The sequence below is a fragment of the Enhydra lutris genome, unplaced genomic scaffold (genome assembly GCF_002288905.1).
Source record: "Enhydra lutris kenyoni isolate GAN:26980312 unplaced genomic scaffold, ASM228890v2 scaffoldscaffold17, whole genome shotgun sequence".
Lineage (NCBI taxonomy): Eukaryota > Metazoa > Chordata > Mammalia > Carnivora > Mustelidae > Enhydra > Enhydra lutris.
Genome location: NW_019154101.1, coordinates 30,722,068 through 30,747,453, shown reverse-complemented (window position 1 = coordinate 30,747,453; position 25,386 = coordinate 30,722,068). Strand labels below are relative to the sequence as shown.

Genomic DNA, 25,386 nt, shown 5'->3' with positions numbered 1-25,386 from the left:
TATATATATATATATTATTTCAATAATATACTCTTGCTCAGCTGGCTATAAAAACTGTAGCTCTACTATCACTGAAGATGTACCTGGGTCCTCTTTGAGCTTTTTAAGTGCGGGCATCCTGTCTATGCTCCATCTTTGGAAGGGGTGGACTGAGGAATTCTAAGTACATGCAGATATTTGGTTACGGTTATAAAGACATACAATTCGTGTGCCAGAAGTCTGCAGCCAGAACCGCTGCTTTCCCTCATTAAGCACCTTCACATGCTTTTGTCTCTGTGATGCCTCAGGTAAGCTCACACTAAATAATTCACACTGTGCTTATGCTGTTACTGTCAGTCTGTTACAGCTTCCTTCTTTGCTTCCCTTCCCCACTCCTCAAAGAATAAAATCAGGCAGCCCCTCATTAAAATACGGTATCTCTAACATACAAAATAAGTGTATGTACATATATACATACATGCATTTCCTTTTCAAGGACTGGGTAACTCCTCATTTTCTATCAAATAATCCTTCTTCATGTACTTAGTTCCCCTAACTAACCTCCACACTTGGAGGTAAGCATCCTTCAGTGACCTCTTGCTCACTTCCTCTGGGCGGGAGGCTGTGTTGTGTGAGCTCCTAGCCACCAGCGGGCCTCCTCTGGGGCTGCCCCTTGCCTCTTGCCCACTCTTCTGAGGGGAGCCACCTGCTGCCTTGCCACCTTCTGACCCGCCATTTCCATCCTCCGCGGGCAGCTCCTCCATGACGAACGGCAGCTGATCTCCACTTGGCTGTGCCTCCTCTCCCCCACGCTGCGACTCTAGGTCCTCGTAGTTGCTTTGCTTTCTGGTCTCCAAGAATTTGGCCACGCAGTAAATGATGGAGCCCAGGGTGTTCACCACCACGCCGGCAATGAACAGAGAGGTGGGCTCCACATCGCTGAAGGCCACCATGCCCACTGTGATGGTGGCGATGCTCTTCACCACACCCACGAAGCTGGTGGTCACCGCAGAGTTGATGTAGGTGCAGTGCAGCGTGGTGAAGTTCATGGCGCAGCCGATCAAGATGCAGGCCACGAAGATGCAGACCATGGCCGGGTCCTTCCAGCCAGGGAAGGTCCAGGCGTGGATAGAGTCGGTGCTGGCGAAGGAGCAGACAACCAGCAGTGGGGTGGCGGACACGGCGATGACGTACTGAGCGGTCAGCGGCCCGTGCTCCGTGTCTGCGCTGGCCTTCTGAATGAGCACCAGGTAGGCGGCGTGCACCAGGACTGCCAGCACGCCCGTGACGTACCCGATGGGATCGCCGGTCAGATCGCCGGCTCCTGGAGCGCCCCAGGAGAACCGCGGAGCCAGGGCAGGAAGGAAAAAGAGAAGACACCGGGTTGGCGAGGGTGGGTATTACTGGGACGACGCGTAGGGTTGGGGAGTAGACAGGGTTCGCGTCCCAGCTCTGCCCATGCGTATAAAAAGAGCCAAGTTCGGCCAATGCCCAGTTCCAGGTATAATCGGTGGCGCCTTCCGGGCCATATCCTGGGGCACCCTGGCTAGTTCTGTCCAAGAGAAAGGCCCGGGAGAGCGCTAGTGCCCCCGGGGTAGGCATGGAGGTCACCCAGGCGCGTGGTACTCTGGCCTTCTCCGTGGTGCTCCGGAAAGAAGAGGGAACCCCAGCTAGTCTCTTCTAACCCCGGGGCGGGCTGGGCGCCGAGCGAACGTGTTTCTCTCTTTCTCTCTCTCTCTCTCTCTCTCTCTCTCGACCCTTCTCCCGTTCCCGCCGGCTGGCTCCCTTTGGGTTCAGTCCTGCAAGCTCAGCCCCCAAGTGGGTCTCAATCCGCCCCCTCAGCACCTCCCGCGGCTCCAGAGACCCCCAAATTAGCCTCCGCGGCTCAGGCTTGGTTTCCATTGTCCCTCGTCCCCCACCACTCCAGCTCCGCGTGACCCAGGGAAGTTCACGGCCCCTCTTCTTCCGACTCAGCCTGGGGGCTCCAGTTCCCAGGCTCTGGAGGCTCCCCCACCCTTCCTGGAGGGATCAAGGGAGACAGGGTGGAGGAGAGGGGAGGTTGGGGGAGGGAGGGAAGGGAAGGCGGAGAGGGCGATACCGGTTTAGGCAGGGGCGGGGGTCGGAAGCCTGGACTGGGGGAAGGGGTGCGCTCTGAAGGGGGAGATAGGAGCGCTGGGAAAGGTTCGGCATGGTCTCAGAAGTCCCGTTAGCGAGCCGAGCACCCTCTTTCAAGCCTTTCTCTGCCTTCCATCTGGAAGTGAGGGCCTTGCACTAAGTGATCCCCGCCATCTCTGTCGGGTGGGGTAGGGTGGGCCGGGGGTGGGCGCGGGTCCCGCTCACCTGCCAGGGCGGCGCCGCAGGTGGTGATGAGCACGGCCGCGAGCACCCCGGGCGAGGGCGCGCCGTTCTTGAGCACCAGAACGCCGATGAGCATGGTGACCAGGGGCAGGCAGCGCTTGAAGACCACGTACATGGGCAGGCTGAGGCCGCGTAGGGACCAGAGCGTGAGGCTGGACTGCAGCGTGGAGAGCACTGCGACCCCCGCGAAGGAGCGCGCCAGGCTCAGGCCGAAGGGGGGCACGGCGATGAGCCCTAGGCGCCGCAGCAGCTCCAGGCTCAGCGCCGCCGTGGAGCTGGTCAGGCACTGCACCAGGGTCAGGAAGGAGAACTGGTAGCGGCTGATGAGGAACTTGAGCAAGATGTTGAGGGAGCCCGAGAAGCCCCCATGCGCGATAGCCACCGAGATGCCCAGCACGCGGCCCCGGCACAGATGCCGCATCGCGCCTGCCGCGCCGCACCCGGTGGTGGCGGAGCTCGGGGACCTGCGGGAGGAGAGCGGGGAAGAGAGCCGCGAGCGGCAGAGCGAGGGCGGCGGGGGTGACCGCCCAAACCCGCGGCGAAGGGCAAGGGGCGCCGGCTCGCTGCAGAGGGCACCTCCAGCCAGGCGTCCTCGCGGCTCCGCGGCTCCGCGTCCGACTGCCCCGCAGCTCCCGGGAGGCAGTGATGAAGGCGGGGGACTCCGAAAAGTGGCGGGGCGGGGGGACTGGTCTGAGAGGAGTGGCGGGAAACCTAGCGACAGCGATTTGTAAGTATGTGACGAGCTGCGATGGGTTGCGTCCCGCGCGGTTTCCTAGTCAGGGCGGACGCTCTGCACCTGGAAGCCCGGGCAGCTGCAGCTAGCGGCACCCCCGCGCCCATCCGGGCGGGCTCTCCGGGCGCCCTCCCCTCTCCCACCGCAATGTCAGCCGCTCGCGCCGGCCTCTTCCTTCCAGCTCCGAGCCCAGGAGAGTGGGGTGGGGAATCCGGGGCACAGCTAAAGATTGTGGAAACAACAGCGCTCCAGGGTCGAGCTTATTAGCGGCAACAAGTGACAGCACCCTCGGCCCCAACCTTGCCCCTCCCTTCTGGAGCTTCAGAGGTTTTTCTGTCCGCCGCCCCTACTGGCACAGCCGCGGGACCTTGTCCAGCTGCCGGCCCGGAGAGGGGGAAAAGTCGGTGCCAGAGGGCTGCGGGGCTCCCTGATGCTTGGGCGCCCGCGCCCTCATATTGGAGAAACCCACCGCCCCAGGACGCCTCCCCCGCATGCTTTAGGACGCCAAGGCTGGCCTCTTCCCGTCGCGGGCAACGCGCTCCCCAGTCCGTGCGCTTTTCAGGGAGGCAACTGGGATGCCTCGCGTGGCTCTGGGGGAGTTTCGGGGGTGGGGGCTCTGTGGTCCTGCCGGACTGCGGAGCCTGGCTCACACGTCCCAAGTGGGGTAAGAATGTGAAATAAGCATAAAAGCAAAAGCTAAAGTCTCTGGAGGGAGAACCTTCCACTGATCTGGTGGATCGCGGGGGCGACAGTGCCCCAGGGGTGGGCGGGGAGCGACTGGCCACGCTGGGAGGTGCAGGGGGGTGCGTTGCCGGGAGTAGGGGGGAGGGAGGGCGTAGCGTGGGCGGGAACTCCCGGCCAAGACCGCGCCGAGACTAGGTGTAGCTTTCTCTGGAACCTTGGGAACTGACCGCAGCCTGCCAGGCTGTCGTTGGCGGCTTTGGGGAGCAAAGCCAACCTCTTACCTCCCGGGGCCCCTGCAGGACTTGAAAGCTATTTACCTCCATCTGTCTAAAAGAAAAAGGAAATCCTTATTTTCTGCGTGCACAAAGCTTCTGTGACCCTTCGGTCTGAATTTCGTTCCCTGGAAAGTAACGCCCGGACGCGGCAACTCAGTAAAGGGGTTCGCTCAGCCGAGGTCGCAGCTAAAAGCCAGACACATTCAGTTTTCGCGCTGCTTTAAAATTATGGACTTGGCCAGGGTTTGGTAGCGAGGAAGAGAGCTTGAAATTGCTGCGCACCACCTCTCTTTTCCGTTCACTTTTCCTAGCCACCCACTCCCATGGGGATCCCAACCTCCTAACCCTTATCTGCTGCAAGAACTAATAATATACACGAACCGTTTCTTTAGTGATTGTTTTGTTTTCTCCTCGACACTTCCAGCCCGGATACTGAAGCCGCGATTATTTTTACCAGAGCAGAAAAATAATTTCCACCAGGGACTGGCAGCACCACTGCAGTCCTTATTCAGGGCCAGCTTTGCATGTGCTGGGAGATCACGTTGGTGGGAGAGATCTAGGTTTCAACCAGTCTGGCCCACGGCCTAGTAGGGCCACCTCCCTGCCCCCCTCAGGTGGACAGTCAAGAAAATGTTTGCAAATGGCTCAGTGTGTCAGCTTTCCAGGAATAACACTGGAAAGCAATTTACCAAAACCCGGTCTTCTGGTTCCCTGGGAAATTCTTTGTTTTTGTTGCTAACAGCTATGGTTACACACTGTTGGCTGGTTCATGGAAGAGTCCATGAACTCTTTTTCAAGTGATGTTCTCTCTTTAGGAAATGGGGTCTTAAGTAACGTTACATGTATGTGTGTAGTATAAGCATATAAACAAAGTATACTCAGATTTTTAAGAAACTTGAAGATTAACTTTTCAAAGAAATCTGCAAATAACAGATCTCTGCTTCTGGGGACCATTCGAATAAAAGCCACCTTAAGTGAACACAATAAAGAACTGTCTGCACAGACCTAGTTTTGGAATGATTCATTTCTGCCAGCAATTATAATTGCTTCCATTTGTGATCCTAACATTAGGTAAAAGATTTGGGGCTGATTCAGCTATCTTACCCTTCTCATTTAGGCAAGAAAATTTAGCTTAATACTGGAAACCTACATTGGCATGAAACAATTTTCTCCACTTTATTGCATATAATTCTTTTCCATTAGGGCTTTCATTTAAAAAAATTAGTACCATCTCCCACACCAATTACTAGATAAGCTCCTAAAGAAAAATGGGAAAAACAAGAATACTATGTTTAGCAAGGTTAGTTGAACAAGAATGTAGATCTGAAGGTCAAAAAGCTATTTGACCTACTGGTATCAAGCTCCATTATCTTTGGAGCTACTTAATACATATTGATGGCATTAAGTAAATCCTTTAGTTCATTCATTTGGCAAACATACAGAGTGAGTATTTGGGGCCAGGCAGGTGGTTAGCCATGGAGAATTCAAAGGTGAGCACTCATCTCAGTTCTTAGTGTGCAACACAATGATGCTTATGCCACAGTGGGGCCTCCTGTCAGAAACAGGGGAGCAACAAAGAGGACAATAAAATCAGCTTTCTCAAGACATCCTGGAGAAGGAAATATGGTCTTATTTCATTATTTTTAATTGCAAACATAACCCATTCTTATTATAGTATGTAAAAAGAAACAAACTTTAGAACAGTAACTGAACATGCTAACTTCAAGATCCCTCAACCCCAACCACACACCAACATCACTACACAGAGCTGGCTCCTGGTGCAAACCTTTAAGTTCTTCTTACATATCTATGTATACATAATAATCCCCCTTTTAAAAAAATGATAAAATTAGGACATCTACCTATTTGTGTATAATTTACTATCTTAAAAAAGCATATCATGGCGGGTTAGCCTCCAAGATCCCCGCTTCCTCGTAGTCACACCTTTGGTCAATCCCTCCTACGTTGCACCAGGGCTGGTCTGTGTGACCAATAAGACAGCAGAAGTGATGGCATCGCTCACTGAGATTAGTTTATAAAAGACTGAAGCTTCCATCTTGAACTTTGTCAGCTCAACCTGGAGGAAGCCAGATGCCATATTATAGAGACACTCAGGCAACCTGTGTAGGGTCCCACATGGTGGGCGCCTGCTAACAACCATGTGAATGAATGACTTTGGAAGCTGATCCTTTAGCCCCAGTGGAGCTTTGGATACCTACAGCCCAGGTGACAGCTTCCCTGTGCTGTTCATGACAAAACCGGAGCCAGAACCACTCAGCTAAGTCACCCTTGGGTTCCTGACCTATGGAAACTCTAAAATAAATGTATGTTATTTTAAGCTGCTATGTTTTGGGGTGCTTGTTATATAGAAATAGGTAACTCATACACCTATTGATAACAATGTATTTATTTTCACGTCAGGACACATAGTTCTACCTTATTCTTTTTGATGGTTATTCCACAGTATAACCTTTCTTCTGTAGACAGGCATCTAGATGTCACCAAACAATGATGTAATGAATACCCTTGGACATTTGTTCTTACATTCTTTGTACCTATTTGGGGTGGGAGCATACAGATAGGGAATTCTAGAACTGGAACTGCTGAGTCATTTAAATCTTCACTGCCAAACTGCCTTCCAAACAGGTGTATAACAGTGCTCCCCCCCCCCCTTTTTTTTAAGATTTATGTATTTATTTTTAGAGCAAAAGAGAGCATGAACATGGAGAGGGTGCTTTAGCAGGGTTGTGAGGGGGGCAGGAGAGGGAGAGAGAAACTCAGGCAGAGTCCCCTCAAGTGCAGAGCCTGCCCAGGGGATTCATCCCACCACCCTGAGATCATGACCTGAGCTGAAATCAAGAGTTGGCACTCAACCACCTGAGCCAGCCAGGCACCCCAACAGTGCTCTCATGTTAACTTAATATTATCAGTATTTTAGTGTTTGCCAAACTGATAAGCAAAAGAACAAAAAACAAACACCCTCTCCCAAAAAAATGCCAAACCAAACAACAACAAAAACAATGGACTCTCATTTTAATTTGCATTTCTTTGTGGTCTATTAGACAAAGTCTGGGCACTTTTTTTGAAGGGTTCTAAACATTTGCATTTTTACAGCTGTTAATTATCTATTGATATCCTTTGTCCACTTTTATGTTTGGTCATTTTAAGAGATTTTTAGAGAGATCTTTATAAATTATGGCTATTAATTTGTTACATATGTTGCAAATATAACTTCCACTCTATCTTAGCTTTGCTAATAATATATTTCGCTCTTTTAATTTTTGTATGTTGTCAGTCTTTTTCTTTAGTCATAACTCATAACTTTCAAATGAGGGGTAAGAATTTGTCAAACCAATGTATACCTGAAACCAATGTAACATTTTGCATCAACTATCCTTCAATCAAAAAGAAATAACAATTCAGTGAGCCAAGAGCAGGGCAAACCAGGAACGTGGACTACCTTGGACAAAGACAGAAATAAAAACTTGCATTATTTATACAGGGAGTCTGTGAGCACAGCCATGTTGTGGAGCACAAAGTTGGTCATCACGTGGAGGGAAGCAATGCTGCTGAGAGAGGCAGGGGCTAGCCCCAAAGGACCGCAGCTGTCTGATTAATGAGCTTGCACTTTTCCTATAGGCGATCCTATACGCAGAGTAAGGTTTTACACTCAAATTGGTGTAATCAGATCACATTTTTAGATCTGTCTCCAGCAGGTGTGCTGGGGAGGATGGCTCCAAGGGCACAAAACTAGAAACAGACCCCTCATTTAGGAAGGGACTGTCTGCTGGGATCGTCCAGAGAAAACTTAATAATGGCTTGAACCAGGGCAGTGGTGGTTGGATTGAAGGGAGGAGACAGAATGGAGACATGTTTGGGGTGTTCAAGGGGCAGGACTTACGTGATGCGTCTTGGAGTAGAGAGGTGAGCAAAAGGGAAGGAACAAGAATGGTATTTAAACCTTTAGCTTGAGCCCCTGGGTGGACAGTACTGGCAACAAATGAGAAAGCATTGGCCAGAGGAGTCTGTTAGGGAGCAAGACCAGTATGTTTTAGAAGAAAATGAGCACAAAGGCTATGGGAGAGCTGGGTGGGGGAGGCAGGAGATAGATATTTGGAAGTTTTTAGTAAATATATGGAAGTAAAAAATATGTCTCACTCAAGAAGAGGCCTGCTAAGAAATTAATGAGCTCTTTTTGGGAAGAGCCAAATGATAGCCAAGTTGGTCAGTTATAAAGTGCAAGAGGTCTAAGAGACAGTGGGCTCCCCTCCTGGATCTTCTGGGGGTGACATACCTTGGTAGGGTCACTCCACACCCAGGGTCAGCTTCTTGGCAATTTAGACTTTAGATCCAATCACAGCAGATTCATATTCCAGCTCTATATTTTTTGGCTCCTAGACTCCTGAGAGCCTTCTTCTTTGTCTGCAAAACTGGGAGGGCTTCCTTGCAGGGACGTTATATAAATCAAAAGGAGTAACATACAGAAATCCTCTCCCCTTGTGCCCAGATCACAGAAGAAGTTGGGAGAGGCAGGCAGGAGGAAAGCTAAGAGCTCACTGGCCAAGAGACCAATGATGTCCTGAAGCTGCTTGGCTTGGGAACTACGAAGAATTTAAAAATCTTCGGAATTCTCTTCCAGGAGAGAATCCAGAACCTTGCCTTCTAGTTTTCCAATCCTAGCCCCAGGGAACCCACTGGATAAACATTCACCCACACTCTTTCATACTGAGGAACCCCAAGAACCTGAGTTGAGTATTATGGAGTTAGGGTTCCAGACGTCTCTCACGTCCTCAAAATTGAGGGGGGTAGTAGAAATCAAGAGAGATGTTAGTTTTTAAATCACAAGTATATGTTTCAAAAGATACATGATAGATTATTTTAATAAAATCTCTGGCATGCTCAAAGGAAAGTAAGTAATTTTGTTTCATTGTAAATGGGCCCTGGTGAAGTCTTTTTAACCGTCTGTGATAAATCCGGCTGCTAGAAGACCCCCACTGGGAACCTGCTTTTACTGAACTGCTCTTGGTGTGATGCCTCTTGTTCTGGAAGGAACTGAGAAACAGCTCCTTTGGCCTTATCATCATGACAGCCCTAAGGATGTGTCTGACCACGTGATCCTTACATTATACTCACGTTATGACAGTTGTGTCCTCTCCCAAAACAATGTGTATTGATTGGTCTAAGAACTAAAAAGAATTGTACTTTTCCCTGAGTGCATTCACTCATGTAACAAAAATTTCTTGAGCTCCTTCTATGCACCAGGTGTGGTACTAGGGCCACGCCTGCGACAGGACAAAGTCCTTGCTGTTAGGTCTTGGGCGCTGAATTGTGTACTCAACCAGGCTTCCCATTTTTGCTGCTGGGAGCAACTTTCTAGGACTCTGGGGCACAGATGTTCAAGTCCGACTCACGGCTTCACTTTCTGCTCCTTTTGTTCTATCTCTTATGTGGTCTTGTTTTTGTATGTTGTAAGCTGTCAATTTTTCTTTTTCTGGGACAAATAGACAAATATCTAATGTAAATACATACATTCAACAATATACATATATTCTAATTTTTGTTGCGTTACTACAAATATATTTTGCTCTTTAAAATTCGCAAAAACTTGTTAAAAATAACAATTTATGCCATTTATATTTTATTGTAATATTATATAAAAATATAAATGTTATGCAAAGTTGTTTTACTAATTTTTCCCTTTCCACATATTTGTTTTTTTTTTTTTCCCACAGGTCTTCTGCACTTAGGGACTTTTCAAGGAGATTTAGGGAGGTACTGACTGAGCAGGGCTTATGGCATTACTTAGGGATAGTTTCAAGGGTAACTGCTTGAAACTTATTAATAGGACCTAAGACTTTTTGCCCAGTGACGAGTTTTTGTTTTTGTTTTAATTGATAATAGAGAAGTAGGAAGAGAGAAATATAGGGTGAGGTTGTAACATTTAAAAAGATATGAATAAATGTAAAAAACATGGAAGCTTTAACTCATAGCATTCCATGTTCTTAAAACATGCCACCAGTCCTTGAGATAATCTCATTCAGAACATAGCAGATGCTCAGTAAATACTGCTGAATAAATCAAATCTATATTACAGTGCTATTACTGAACCACAGATACCTCTATATTATAAATAGTATTGTATTCATATATATATGTATTAGAAAAAGCAACCTTGCTAGGATGTCATAAAATCATAAGTAATCAAGAGATATAGTTTATTTTAATTTTTACCAACAGCAGTGATTATATTTTACATCAAAAATGACAAATTAAAAATGAAATATATCACTATCAATATAATCTAGAGATCTCCCATATTTTAATCCATTTCACAATACAGAGATCACATTTCAATTGACACTACAAGAGGTACTAGAACATCAATTATTCCTTAGGATTTTAAGAAATATGGCTTATGTACCAGGCTTAAATTGTGAACCAAAGTCTTTATCAGCTGCCTCAAAATGATTCCAGGGTAAATTTGAAATCTGAATAGCTCATAAAAGCATAATATCTATGTTATCGATAGTTAATTTATTTCCTGTTAAGTAGCTCTCAGCCTCAGTCTCCTTTGCTTCTGACTGGGGGAGTCCATCTCAAGCAGGCATAGTAAGGCAAACCGGATCATATATCTTTATTGTTTCATCCCAAGCACAATCAGCCACCTAGAAAACAAAAAGGAAGTAAGAAGCATAATTTACAAACATTCAAGGTTGGCAGCAAAAGATGAAGTCATTGAGAGTGGAAGCAGATCACACACTGGTAAACGTTATTTTAAATAGGAAGAAGGTGTACTTTCCCTCTTAAGGATACACTTCAGAGATTGTTTCCAATTGATGGAAATTGCCTGCAAGGATTTCCTGCCTCACCACAACCTCACCACAGTCGCACCTCACCCCAGAAGTACATCATCCCTATATGTCTCAAGATAAATGAAAAAACGGGGAACCGAGGCACCATGCTAGATATGGTGGAGACAGAAAGGAGATAAAGTACAGCTCTTGCCTTCATAGAATGGTTCTTTCAAGACCTGTGGTGGAAAGTGCTCTAATAGAGACTCTCAGAGGAGGGACTATCTGAATCCAAGTAGGGTGGTATCAGAAGTCTTTAGAAATGCTATGGTATTCACTCTGGCCCCCTTTAGGGGCAGACATGGGTGACAAAGACATTCAAGTCTAAAAAGTCATAAAAACATGAAGGGAGGAAAGGCCATGGTGCTCAGGAACTGGGTGTTAAAAGGTTTGTGAGTATAGCAATGTCTCAGAGTCTAAGATTAATATATAAAATCAATTGTAGGGGCACATGGGTGGCTTAGTTAGTTAAGGGTCTGCCTTCAGCTCAGGTCATGATCCCGGAGTCCTGGGATCAACCCTGCTTCTTCCTCTCCCACTCCCCCTACTTATGCTCTCCTCCCTTCCCCCACCCCCATCAAATAAATAAATAAAATCTTAAAAAAATAAAATCAATTGTATCAAATAACAAAGTACTTAGTAACACATTTAATAAAAGACATGCAAAACAGCCACACTAAAAACAAAAACACTGCTCAGAGAAATTGAAGAGGCCTAAATAAATGAGGAAATATGTTCAAAGGTTCAATATTGTTCCAAATTTAATTCTCCCCCACAAAATTTATAAATAATTCATGATCTCAGCAGGCTTTTTAATGAAAATGGACAAGGTGGCTTTTAAAGTTTATGTGGAAATGCCCAGGACCTAGAATAGCCTAAAGAATCTTGAAAATGAACAGCAAAAATGTACTTATACTACTACCTGATTCAAGACTAACCATAAAATTGTAGTAATCAAAACAGTGCAATGTTGGTATGAGGATATACAAGTAGATCAAGGAACAGAACAGAGTTCAGGAATAGACCCCACACTTTTCATCCAATGTACCAAAACAATTCAACAGGGAAAAGGAGGTCTTTACAACTAATAGTGCTAAAAATGGATATCCATATGGGGAAAAAAATTGATCCTCAGCCGCAACTTCACACCAGAAACAAAAAGCAATTTCAGGGGGATGAGCCATGAATCTAAATCTAAAAGCTAAAGGTATAAAGCTTTGAGAAGAAAACATGGAATATATTCTCAATCTGAAGATAGGTGAAGATTTTTTAGACAGGACACAGAAAGCATTACCCACAAAAATTTGCTAGGTGCAATTGAAAATAAAACTTTTGCTCATCAAAAGACACCATGAAGAAAATAAATAGGTAAGACACAGAATGGGAGGAAATGCTCCCAAAACCAATGCATCTGACAACATGTATCCAGAATAAAATATAAAGAACTGTAACTCAATAATGAAAAGACAATGAAATTAAAAATAGGCAAAAGCCTTTCCTAACAGACAGAAAAAGATATATGACCAATAAGCAGATAAAAAAATAAAATGTTCAACATCATTAGGCACCAGGGAAATGCAAATAAAAACCACAATACGATATGGCCACAGACTCAAGAGAAGGGCTAAAATCAAGGGCGGACAGTATCAAATGTCAGCAGGGATGCCAGGCATCCCTGTAACTTGCACACGTGGCTGCTACAACCACTTTGGGAAACTGGCTGTTTCTTATGAACTTAACCATATGCCTATCTTTAAACTCAGTAATTCTACTTCTAGAGGTTTATCCTAGACAAATGAAAATGGCTTTATGTAACAATGCATAGCAAGAAAGCTCACAGCAATGTCATTCACCATAGCACAACCTGGAAACAACCAAAATCTCCCTGGACAAGAGAAGGTAACAAACTGTAATAAATTCCCACAGCGGAGTGTTACAGAGCAACGTGCAGAGGGTGCTATCAATATGCTCAACAATGGGGATGACTCTCACAGACATTACGTTGAGTGAAAGAAGCCAAAAACAAGAGTAACTTACAGGTACTTCCATCGTAGATGTTTGAAAACAGTCGAAACTTAATCTAAGATTAAAAAAAAAAAACAAACAGGGCAAAGTTTTGTCTTGTTTCTTCAGCTGGAGGTTGAGGTGGGACTATGGGGAGGCTGGACAGAGATAGAAGAGAAGTTTGGAGGAAGAGGCAAATGTTCTATATTGTGATGGGTGTAGATTGCCCAGTGTACCTGTCTGTCAAAACACAGATCTAAGACTTGTACATTTGGATGTATATAACTGATACCTAAATCTAGTAAGAATAATAAAGACACTAATAATAATAACTGAACGGAGGTGGGACATGAGTAGAGGGATAAATAAAACAAGGATATTGATAATTGTTGAAGCTGGGTGAGGGAAGAAGTTCATTATTCTATTCTATTAACTTTTAATATGTGTGAAATTTTTCACACTAAAAAAAAAATCCAAAAATGTAGACAGTGACATGAAGGATGAATTGGCATGAGAGAGATTTTGACTGAAGTTATTTGCACTCTATTTCCCACCTGTAATGGTTAAAAAGGCTCAGAGTTTCACAGAGGAACTCATAGTCTTAGTGCACAGTCAAATTACCGGGCTGTCACCGTGTACAAGAACCACTCATATTGATCTGAACACATTAACTCCTTATCACTCACTAACAGTATTTTAGATCACAATCCACACTGAGAGAGCAGTAGAGATGTAAGTGTTAAACACCAGACTCTTTAAGATCTGATTGCTACCTACTTCTTTGTTTCTTACTGCACCGGGCTCACACACTCAATCCATTCATGCCTCTGTGCTCTTGTCCTTTCACCGATCCCCTCCCCTGAGTCACTTCTCTTCTCCCTCCCTGCCTCTCTCCCCGTCGCCTTGTTCTGCCTGGAGAGGATACCTCTCTCTGAAGAACCGGGCTAAGCATCACTCCCTCTATGAAGTCATTCACAGCACCTAGGCTATTTGCTGTACTTATTTATTGACATGTGTGTCTTCGGCTCCTTGAAGGCACAGACCCTGTCTTGCTATAACATTGTAATGACACAATAAATATTAGCTCAAAGACTGCATTTTGCAGACTAAGACTGCAGACAATAACGGTTTCTCATGTTCATACTGAAGTAGCAGAGCTGGAGCCAGAACCAGAATCCGTTGAGTCTGTCCACCAGAAAAAAGTGCCTCATAAAAGGCAAACTAACATTCATTATCTGCCTAATCCTGCCGTTGAAAGTGTTTATATCATGGGACACTAAGATTATATTAATTTACCCCTGTCTCATCTGTGTATATTTTTTTCAAGTGCTAGACCTTTCCATATGTTATTTACTCAGGACTTATTTACTCAGAACTTAAATAACTAACAAGTATCAAGGCCAATGATTCAACAAATGTTCCAAATCTATGAATTAATTGGTAAAACCAAGAAGACCTCAAACTGCAATGATATGTAATTATGAATAGTTGATTCAAATTAATGCAAATAGTATTTTTTCATTAACTCACTAACTAAACTCTGGCTAGTGCCACAAGTTTAAAAAAGCTTATGATAAAAAAAAATAATAATAAGGTAAGAAGTAAAGCGCTCTACTAAACTAACAGAGAGGTGCCAGACTCTCCAAGATAGGCACAGTGGACTTCCTGGTAAGGAAAGATGGTGGTGTGGTTCCTCGCAGTGGTGGGCAGGGTTCCATGGCCTCTGCAGGTTCTGCTTCCCACTTAATTCTGTGGCTGAGAGTAAACACAAGGCTCTACCTTAATGTCCCCTACTACCCATCTGAGGCCAGTCTGAAAGACATTAAAAAAAAAAAAAGACTTTAAAAATAAACGTCAACAAAAAGACTGAAAGAGAAGCACAGTGAATGGCATGAAAATAAACAATCTCCTTTAGAGGATGAGACAGACTCATTCTTCAGCTGGTCAAATGAAGCGAGGAATCTTTCCTAGCTCCTCTCCTACTTCTTCACAACAAAAGCCATCTTTCTGTCCCATCTGCAGGAATACACTCCTAGCTACAAAGACTCCTTCAAGGCCAGGCTCGGGATTGAGAAGGAGAAGAGATAATAGAGTGTCTCCTTTCTCATCTATGGAAGATCCTCTTTCTCAGTTTCAGTCTCCGACACAGGGACTCACTTCTTTGCCCATGACCTTGCTGTCAGGAAAAACTGAAAGACTGCCATCAGCAAAAAGATTGCTGGGTGTTGTGTCAGTGAAATGCTGGCACTGTCCTAGGGCCCCACAGGGTTACCTCATTCTGTGGGGGTCTATGCCTTTCCCTGTCTTTGACTGGATTATTTTACAACTCTGTAAGTTATAGAAAACTGATAGTAATCAAATGATTCTCACCCATTAAAGTTGCAAACGAATGTCATCCTGTTGAGATGCAACTGATGCTTCCCCTTTTCCCCCAGAAATCATTCCAAATATTACATTTTATTGCCCTGTGGCTATTGCCCAGTTCTGCCCCTATGAGGTAAGTTCATTTCAGCCTTGAGGGATTGTCTGTTTCTGTCTTTTCTTCGGTTCCTTGGAACTAGTTGTAAAATCTTTCATGGGTTACATAAATCCTGGATTTATGTTCATTTATGTTCATGACACACTTATGTGAGAGTCATGATCGCTATTTTGAAAATCATCTTTTAACATGGCTCCATCCAGGGATATAGCTTATTTGCTTCAACAGGGAAATCAGTATTTCTGTGGAACAAAATAACCCTTGCTTTCTCACAGGAGATGACACAGTAACAGAAAAGCCATTTCATTTAAAAGAACAAACATGAAATGGAGAGAATGGGCAGATAATTATACTAGGAAAGAAAGCGAAGAATAATTGCTAAAATTGGGCATGAAATTGAGCTCTACATCTCCTGGCGGCAAAGGTTAAAAAAAAAAAAAAAAAGCAAACAATAATGTAAGAAATGCAAATATCACAATCAGTTTACCAGTTCATCAGAAGAGATCAAGTTTTTCCTAGCACATCCCTGGTTATAAAAGAAATATATAATATGCTTCCATTATAAAAGTCATTCAGTGCTAAAAGAGTGGCTTTACAAGAGATAAAAAGTCATTCTTCATATGACTGTTTTTAAAATAAACATCTCAAAATATAGTAGGAGTCAAATATTCTTGAGGGAGAACTCTCTTCCTTTCTTGAGGAGAAAGAAGAGTTTCATTTGCAATTAATATAATAGAAAACAACTTATGCCATAGTTTCACATTTATTTGAAATAAAAGTTTCAAATCTGGTGTGCCGATGTGTGGTAGAAGGTAGTGAATTGGGGGGAGGACTCAGGAAAAAAAAAAACATGACTGAACCATCTCCAGAGAACAACAGTAGCCCTTCCCGAAGCATTCCTGCCCCCAAAGCTTGTGTAGCTTCCTGATCCTGTTCTGTGTGAGGCAGTAGCCAGAATTTCTACATAAAACACATAAGAAAATTTTATTAATCGTGTAAGCTGTGTAAGCTATGGTTAAAACCAATAGTTGATTTATTTTTTTATTTGATATTCATACCCTGCTGAGTTCTAAATGGGCTTAAGTGGTTTATAGATTAACGCACAGGGCCAAATAAATACAGATTCAGGGGAAAATATCTGTCTTAAAGGGAACAAATGGAGCAAGAGCTTTTAGGCATCAGAGCTGAGCACATCACAACACTTTGAGAATAAATCAGGCTCTGGGCTTTATGGTAACTAGGGAGAAAATGAGAGCATACGGGGTAATATGATTTCTGTTCTCTAACAACATGCACATATGGATGTAAACATTTTTGTGTAATTAAACCTGAATAGGATTTTCAGCAATTACACATCTTGGTTAAACCTGTATTCTCATGTCTTGTATAGTAAACCTTTAGTAAATACTGTTGAATGAATGAATGAGTGAGTGAGTGAGTGAATCCAGGTATGAGTAGTGGTTTTCCTCCTCCAAAGATTTTTCTGGAGTAGGGTCTCACCCATGGTAAGGAGTACCTGGTCAGGTGTGAGTCAGAGATCTAGGTGAGGGCAACAAGTTGTACGGGAATGGGTAATATATGGGAATGTGGAATATATGGGATTGTTGAGTGTCATGAATATTATTTAAAGAGATTTCACAGGGAGCCTTCTTTTATATCCCAGAAGCTTTTAGTCCAATATTCCTCTGCTACTACAAAGCTATCTAAAACATAATTCATATATATAATGCATATTTATATTCATCCATGTATTTAACAAATATTTATCGAGTATGTCTTCTATCAGAAGCATGCGGGTACGGAGGACACTACAGTAAACAAGATGGTCCTGGTGTCTGACCCCACAGATCTAGAGTCCAGCAAAGAGATGGATAAATAGACAGCTACAAGGCAGAGAAATATGGACAATGACTGAAGAATTATAAGGTCCAAAGAAGTAGGGGGTCACTATAACCAAATATGAGGAAAGTGGATATACTCAGGAAGAAATATCATCTAACCTGTGGCTTAAAGGAGAAGGATGCCTTGGCCAGACACCATTTGGTGTTGCTATTGCTTGGTGGGGTGGGGAGGGGTGGGACAGACACTGGAGAGAAGGAAAGTGCTCTAGGCAGTAGAATAAATAAGAATAAACAAAGACCTGAAAGTTCTAGCTTTAAAACAACTAAATTGCACTGTAACTCCTCAGGTGAAACCCTTAATCTTTGGAGACAGGCTTTTTCTCTGACTCATGCCTAACTCCCACCTAGAGTTTCTTGAGGGCTGGCTACCACGGCCTACCTTGTTTGACCCTCTCCCCTGACTGTGACTGTGCACGTGGATACCACAGAGCAGGACTCTCCAGGCTCTACTTCTTCTACCCAAGGATATTCAAGTGGAAAATGTATTCCATAACCTGCAAGCCTCCGCTGTAGTACATGTCATTCCTATGCTCTCTGAATTTCCTTTCATCTCACATCAAAATGCAAATCTTTTCATTAAAACTCAGAATTAAAGTTATCAACATTATAGGAAAAATGGTTTGTCAAAATATTACGTTTCTTATAAATCTTGACAGAATCTTGTTACTATTTTTGAAATCTTCTATCTTCTATAGTGAACAACAACTAATAGGATAAAATTCCATATAAGTTCAATTTTTAGTTAATTCATTTTCACTTTTAATAGCAAAACAAACATTCTTGTTTTAAGAAAAAGTACACTAATTAGAAATATGTATTTCTCGCTATGTCAATTCTTTAAAAAATATAATGAATGTTTCTTGAAAAATGGAATAGAAATTTCTTATCACTCTCAATTTTGGGGACAATTGCTTTTGCCCTTGGGAAATTTGTTCAATTTACTGTAATTATCTGTATGACATACGGCCTTTTTAGGAAAATGAACAAGAGGAACAGGCAGAAGGATGAAGTGAGAATGAAAGAAGTCCCTAACAATCAACTCTAAATTTGGAAAAGGCAGCCCAGTTATTATGTTGCAGTGTATTAAATTATGGGCTAAAGCAAGAACAAGTTTTACCTATTCAACCAACTTCCAGGAGGAAGTGACTATAAGGAACATGGCTTATTATGTTAATGATTATGGAGTTTGGAGTAAAAGTAAGGAAAGAGTTGACTGATATACTAAACATCCTATTCATTCATTCATTCATTCATTCATCCAATACTTATTGAGTACATATCTATCAGGTAGTTTGCATTAATCTACTCTCTATCTCCTGGCACAGAGCTGGCACTCAAATATTTACTGAAACAAAAAATAAATGGAGAGAAGGAAGAGAAGAACTTGTACTGGACTCTAAAAGGCAGAAATACTTTGTCCAGGCAGAAGTGGGGAAGAGTGAAGGAAACAGCGGCAAACACATGCAGATGACAAACCACAAAATACAATTGGTGTGTAACAGAGGGATTACATGGATGGTGGGAAATAAAATTAGAAAGCAATACAGATTATAGTGAATCTTAAAAGCAACATTAAAAATTCAGACTCAGGGCACCTGGGTGGCTCAGTCAGGTAAGCATCTGATTCTTGATTTTGGCTCAGATTGTGATCTTGGGGACCTGGGATTGAGTCCCACCTCTGGCTCCCTGCTCAGCGGGGAGTCTACTTGGGATTCTCTCCTTCTCCTTCTGCTCCTCCTGCTTATTCTCTCTCAAATAAATTAATTTTTTAAAAGTCCCTTACTGAGGGGCGCCTGGGTGGCTCAGTGGGTTAAAACCTCTGCCTTTGGCTTGGGTCATGATCCCAGGGTCCTGGGATTGAGCCCTAATCGGGCTCTCTGCTCCGCGGCGAGCCTGCTTTCTCCTCTCTCTCTGCCTGCCTTTCTGCCTGCTTGTGATCTCTGTCTGTCAAATAAATAAATAAATAAAATCTTTAAAAAAAAAAAAAAGTCCCTTATTGAAATACAAATCAAAACCACAATGAGATACCACCTCACACCAGTCAGAATGGCTAAAATTAACAAGTCAGGAAACGACAGATGCTGGTGAGGATGTGGAGAAAGGGGAACCCTCCTACACTGTTGGTGGGAATGCAAGCTGGTGCAACCACTCTGGAAAACAGCATGGAGGTTCCTCAAAAAGTTGAAAATAGAACTACCCTTTGACCCAGCAATCGCACTACTGGGTATGTATCTTAAAGATACAAATGTAGTAATCCGAAGGGGCATGTGCACCCGAATGTTTATAGCAGCAATGCCCACAACAGCCAAACTATGGAAAGAACATAGATGTCCATCAACAGATGAATGGATAAAGAAGAAGTGGTATATATATACAATGGAATACTATGTAGCCATCAAAAGAAATAAAATCTTGCCATTTGCAACGACATGGATGGAACTAGAGGGTATGATGCTGAGCGAAATAAGTCAATCAGAGAAAGACAATTATCATATGATCTCCCTGATATGAAGAATTTGAGAGGCAATGTGGGGGGTTTGAGGGGTAAGGAAAGAAAAAATTAAACAAGATGGGATCAGGAGGGAGACAAACCATAAGAGACTCTTAATTTCACAAAACAAACTGAGGGTTGCTGGGGAAGGGGGTTAGGGAGAGGGTGGTTGGGTTATGGACATTGGTGAGGGTATGTGGTATGGTGAGTGCTGTGAAGTGTGTAAGCCTAACAATTCATAGACCTGTACCCCTGGGGCTAATAATACATTATATGTTAATAAAAATAATTAAAAACATTTTTAAAAGTCCTTTATTAAAGACACATAAATTCTTTATCTAGAATTCTGCATATTAAAAATTATTTTTCATCTGTTTATCACATAAAAATATATACACAGTTGTTGCCATGCAAATGTAATTGTTCCTGTTTTATTTTCTAACCTGATTACTGACATCTACATGGTATTCATTTTTGCACATTTATTTTTACTGATCTTATTGAACTCAGAATTTTTAATAGGTTTAAAGTTGAGGGGCGCCTGGGTGGCTCAGTGGGTTAAGCCGCTGCCTTCGGCTCAGGTCATGGTCTCAGAGTCCTGGGATCGAGCCCCGCATCGGGCTCTCTGCTCAGCAGAGAGCCTGCTTCCTCCTCTCTCTCTGCCTGCCTCCTCCTCTCTCTCTGCCTGCCTCTCTGCTTGCTTGTGATCTCTCTGTCAAATAAATAAATAAAAATCTTTAAAAAAGTTGATTTTCTGGTTTATAACACTGACAATCATATGGAGTTGATATGAATACCTTTGTCAGTATTTCTACCTTTTACCATTGTACGTTACAGACTTCTTTTCCCGGGCTGCTTTCAGGATCTTCTCTTTGTCACTAAGACTTGTAAATTTTACTATTAGGTGACGGGGTGTGGACCTATTCTTATTGATTTTGAGGGGGGTTCTCTGAACCTCCTGGATTTTGATGCTTGTTCCCTTTGCCATAGTATTTCTACCTTTTAAAGATATTTATGTATCATTTTATTTTCTTCTATTACTAATTGGCTATGCCTTTTAGAACCATGTTGATTATCCTAGTAAAGACGGTAACTCTCATCTTGTTCTTACCTTTAATGAAGCCACTGATAGATTTCAGGTCAAGGACTAACAAAATTAGATTTGTATTGTGGAAAACTCTCCCCAGAAGCAGCACTGAGAATGAGTGGAATGATGAAGAGGGTTTAGAGACCAGTTAAGAGACTACTGCAGCAACCATGGCAGAGATGCTAATAAATGCTTATCTAAGGTGGGGGAACTAGAAGGCAATGGTCCAGATTTCAGAGACTGGTGAGGAGAAATTTATAAACTTGATGCCCACTTGAATTTAGGAGACAAGCAAAGTAGGATGACTCCTCAGGTCTGGTCCATCATACAATCAATTGAGCAGTTAGGAATACTGGAGGAAAAACAAGACATCTATTGCAACCACACAGTAAATGCAACTGGATAAATGGGACAAGGATTACTAGCATATAATTAAATGAATTGGATATTAAAGGATGTCTACTTCTGAATGGATGGTAAGGAAGAAACTTGGGAGATGAAGACATTGGCAAAGTGGTAAAGAAGATGAGGTTAGTATAGTTAGAATTAAAGCAATAGGATGAGAAGATTTTTCCAGAACAAATCTAAATTCTATAGTTAAAGAAGAAGGAAGTCTGGGAAAAGGCTAACTTGGTTTTCAGGAGTTTTCTGATGACTTTCTGGGCTTGACTTCAATTGAATGATAAAAGGGAGACAGATACAAGGGTGTAAAAAGAGAATGTTGATTCTGAGAGAGTAAAAACAACAGGTAAACCTACTAACTCTTGGTGTCTAGTAGTGGAAGAAAAGCCAAGTTTGCTGGTAGGGAGATAGGACAATGAGGTCAAGTGAGTTTTGAAAATAGAGAACAGAACTTGCTGAACTTCTAAAGCACAGTGTACATCTGAGGAAGCAAAGACCTAGATAAGGAAGCCAGTGAGAAAATCAGGAACCCACTAGAAAGGGGAGAAATAGAGATAGAACATAAATATTGCAAGGTGACAGAGATGGAAGAAAATATTCATCCTTGTCTATTTTCACAATGAAGTAGCAAGTGAGGTTACGTGTCCAGAGTGTTAATGATATTGTGGGAGGCTGAGAAACGATGGTATGAAGAATGGGCTAGAAAATCAAAATGAATTCAAACATAAGTTGAGTAGGACCAAGAGCCCAGATGAAATTTTTGTGAAAAATTAATTTGTAGTGTGCCAAATCAGCACTTTTGCTTGGTTTCTAAGAAGTAATGACAATAAGAAAGTGGGTGATTCAGGATTGAGAGCTGAGGCAGCAGAGACTAAGAAGTCAGTAATTCTGGAAGCTCTCACTGCAAGGGTTGTCCATGAAGGACAGCAGGCAATAGGTTAACACATCCGCCTTAGGGACGTGCCAAGGTCCTACCAATCTGGGCCTAGCTGGGGGAAAACAGGCCCTTGTTATATAATTTTCAGCTAAAAATCACACAATTCTAAAAGCATTGACGAGGAAACAAGAGACCAATGTCTGAGGACACTGGATGCTTCTGGCACATGTTCTTTTCAGCTCTAAAGCTAGTCCGTGACAGATGCAGAAAATACCACCTCATGTAAAAGGTGAAAAGGATTTAGTTATCTTAACTAATAATAATGCTGGTCTTCTTTTAAAATTGAATTTTCCAACTTTATACTGCAAAACATTTTTCTCCACTGTCAACTCATAAAGCTGGTATCTAAGACTGTGGGAACAGAGATTTGAATCAAAACATGAGCTGAATTTTAAAATAATGCCTAATTTTTAAAAATTTCCTTTTAGGGGCACCTGGGTGGCTCAGTGGGTTAAGCCTCTGCCTTTGGCTCAGGTCATGATCCCAGGGTCCTGGGATTGAGCCCGGATCCAGGCTCTCTGCTCAGCAGGGAGCCTGCTTCCTCCTCTCTCTCTCTCTGTCTACCTCTCTGCCTACTTGTGATCTCTCTCTGTCAAATAAATAAGTAAAATCTTTAAAAAACATTTTTCTTTTTAAACTTATTTTTTTAATTGAGATTAACTAACATATAACATTACATTAGTTTTAGGTGTGTAACATAATGTTTCAATTACATATATATTGTTAACATTTTTTTCTACTAAAATGTCAACAAAGTCAAAGATACTTTTAAAAACACATCTGTGGAACTGGTTTAAATCAAAGCCAAATCTAAGCATCTTCCATTGAAACAAAATGAAAATATACAAAATTTTTTTGCCCTATTTAAAAAAAAAGTCTTTATAGTGCATACATGTTCCTATCATGGATAGTCTAGGATACTCACGCATTAAAGATTATATTTACCAAGAATTTTAGGAGTCCCAGAAGATAGATTTACATATGTAATACAACCACAACTATAAAAAATATGCATATATATGGGAAACTACTGGAAGAATAGTTACTTTTAGGAAGGTTGGGGGGACAAGATGTGGAAGGAAGCATGAGAGAACTTTCTGGGATTTGGTAGGGTTCTATATCTTAACCTGAATGGTGGTTACTCAGGTGTGGTCATTTCTTGATAACTTATTGAGCTGCTCACTTTAAAAATATGTATTTTCCAACGAGGATGTTACACTTCAAATAAAAATTTCTAAAAAAAAGACTGAAAAGAAACATATTAATGTGGTATAACAGAGATTCTTTCTGAAGTGGCAGGACCATGGGTAATCTTTTCTCTTTCTTCTGAATGTAATTTCCCAATTTCATCATGAGAAAAAAAGATCAACTTTATTAAACACACAGAGATTCTATTTCAGAATGAACTACTAGTCTACTTTAAAAGAGTTTAAAAGGGAAATAACTGTCTCTCAAAAGGCATGTGTAACAATATGTAAACCTATATCCAGATTATAAATACTAAATTAAATATCAGTGAGCATTCAATGGAGTAGAGTTGATACTGCAGAACACAAAGTCAGGAATTCTAAAAATATATTCATACAGAAAATCCCAATTATACAAATGGGTATATTACAGGCCCAGAATCATATGCCAAAAACAGGAGAATGGTATCTGATTTAGAAATAATAAGAACAAGAGAGAAAAGAGAAAATGCCAGGGCTGTATAAATCATGATCAGAGGGAAAAAATCAAAGAAATATTTTCTGAACTGAAAGGTAACTTCAGCCTGGTTAACAAGAGAGGGGATAGAGCATTTCTCAGCAATTATCCTCAAAGAATGACCCTAGATACTTATTTGTCAAGTTTTAAACCTTTAAAGACAAGATCTTACGTCTGTCAAGAAGAAAGGAGGTATAAGAATGCTTTCGGATCTCATTTTTCAGATCTCTAAGAAAGAAGAAGCTAAAAAGAAAAAAGGAATATAAATATAAGAACTCAGATAAATCTCTTTTAAGATAGAGGATATATTAAGACACAAAAACCTAAAGTAACACCAGCAAAATCCAACAGCTGTTAAGATCACAAGAGACAACAAGTTTTTGAAAACAGATGGAAAGGTACTTTCTCAAAGGTGAGAGGAAGATACTTTCTAAGAGAATAAAATATGGACAAAGGGTGAAATCAAAATGTAATCAGCAAACTTAACCACATATTGTGAAACTAAAAGATAAATATGTCAAAAATAACTTAAACTACCAACTACACCAACAAAAGATTAATGTGACAAATTTTAAATGGTTACAAATTCTTTGCAGCTACTCCCATCAAGAAGTGGAGTCTATTTTTCTTACTCTTTGAATCTGAGTTGGCCTCATGACTTACTTTGCCACAGACGGACTGCTGCGTGAATTTCTAAGTCGAGTACTGGAGATGCAGGGCAGCTTTTACTCTTGCCCTGTTGGAAACCTATAACGGCTAAGTAAAGGAGCCTGGGCCCATCTGGAGACACATGACTCAAGACGACAACCAGCAATGCACCCTGGACACGTGAGGCCTTCTTAGACCACCCAGCTCTAGTTAAGTCACTAGATGACTGGAGTCACATGAAGGACCCCAGGGGAGACCAAGAGAACTGCTTGGCTGAGCCCAGCACTAATTGCTGACTCACAGAATGGAAGGCAAAGAAAATTGATGTTTAAGCCATTAAGTTGTAGAAGAGTTTGTTCAGAATAGATAACAGAGATAAAGTAAGTGAGAGAAAAATAGGGACATGCATCAAAAACTTGATCTCTTGTATCTCCCTACAAAGGAGTTTAATGCTACTTGGCAAAAACATAAATACTGCAAACAATACAAATGTTGTGTTAAAATGTGTTCATCACACTAGATATGCAAAGATAGTGGTTGAGGTCATCATCCTTGTTTAATAAAAAGAAGAAGGGGGTGTCTGGGGGTTCAGTCGGTTAAGTGTCTGCCTTGGGCTCAGGTCATCATTCCAGGTTCCTGGAATCAAGCCCCACACTGGGGTCCCTGCTTAACGGGGGGTTCTGCTCCTCCCTAGCCATCTGCCTCTCCTCCCTACTTGTGTTCTCTCACTCTCTCTCTTTCAAATAAATAAAAAACTTTAAAAAAAGGAAAAAAGAAATTTTTTAAAGATAAATTTATAGGGAGAAGAACAGACAAAATTGCAACTGAAAATATTATGTGAAAAATAACAAGA

The 25,386-nt window shown here is 42.4% G+C and overlaps 2 protein-coding genes across 2 annotated transcripts in view; both read right to left on the bottom strand.

Annotated features, from left to right (window-relative positions):
• Nucleotides 1-38: 38 nt before the first annotated feature.
• On the bottom strand, nt 39-2,758 carry LOC111147457 (solute carrier family 35 member D3). Its single transcript, XM_022503468.1, has 2 exons — nt 2,320-2,758; nt 39-1,303 (listed from the first exon to the last, which is right to left on the bottom strand). Exons 1-2 carry the CDS (start codon nt 2,756-2,758, stop codon nt 471-473), a joined length of 1,272 nt encoding a protein of 423 aa, XP_022359176.1. The 3' UTR covers nt 39-470.
• Nucleotides 2,759-10,230: 7,472 nt separating this feature from the next.
• LOC111147503 (peroxisomal biogenesis factor 7) overlaps nt 10,231-25,386 on the bottom strand; it is a 94,002-nt gene continuing 78,846 nt past the window's right edge. The window contains exon 10 of the mRNA XM_022503523.1: nt 10,231-10,694. Within this exon, the coding sequence (XP_022359231.1) occupies nt 10,626-10,694 (69 nt within the window). The 3' untranslated portion in view covers nt 10,231-10,625. The remainder of the gene's footprint in view (nt 10,695-25,386) is intronic.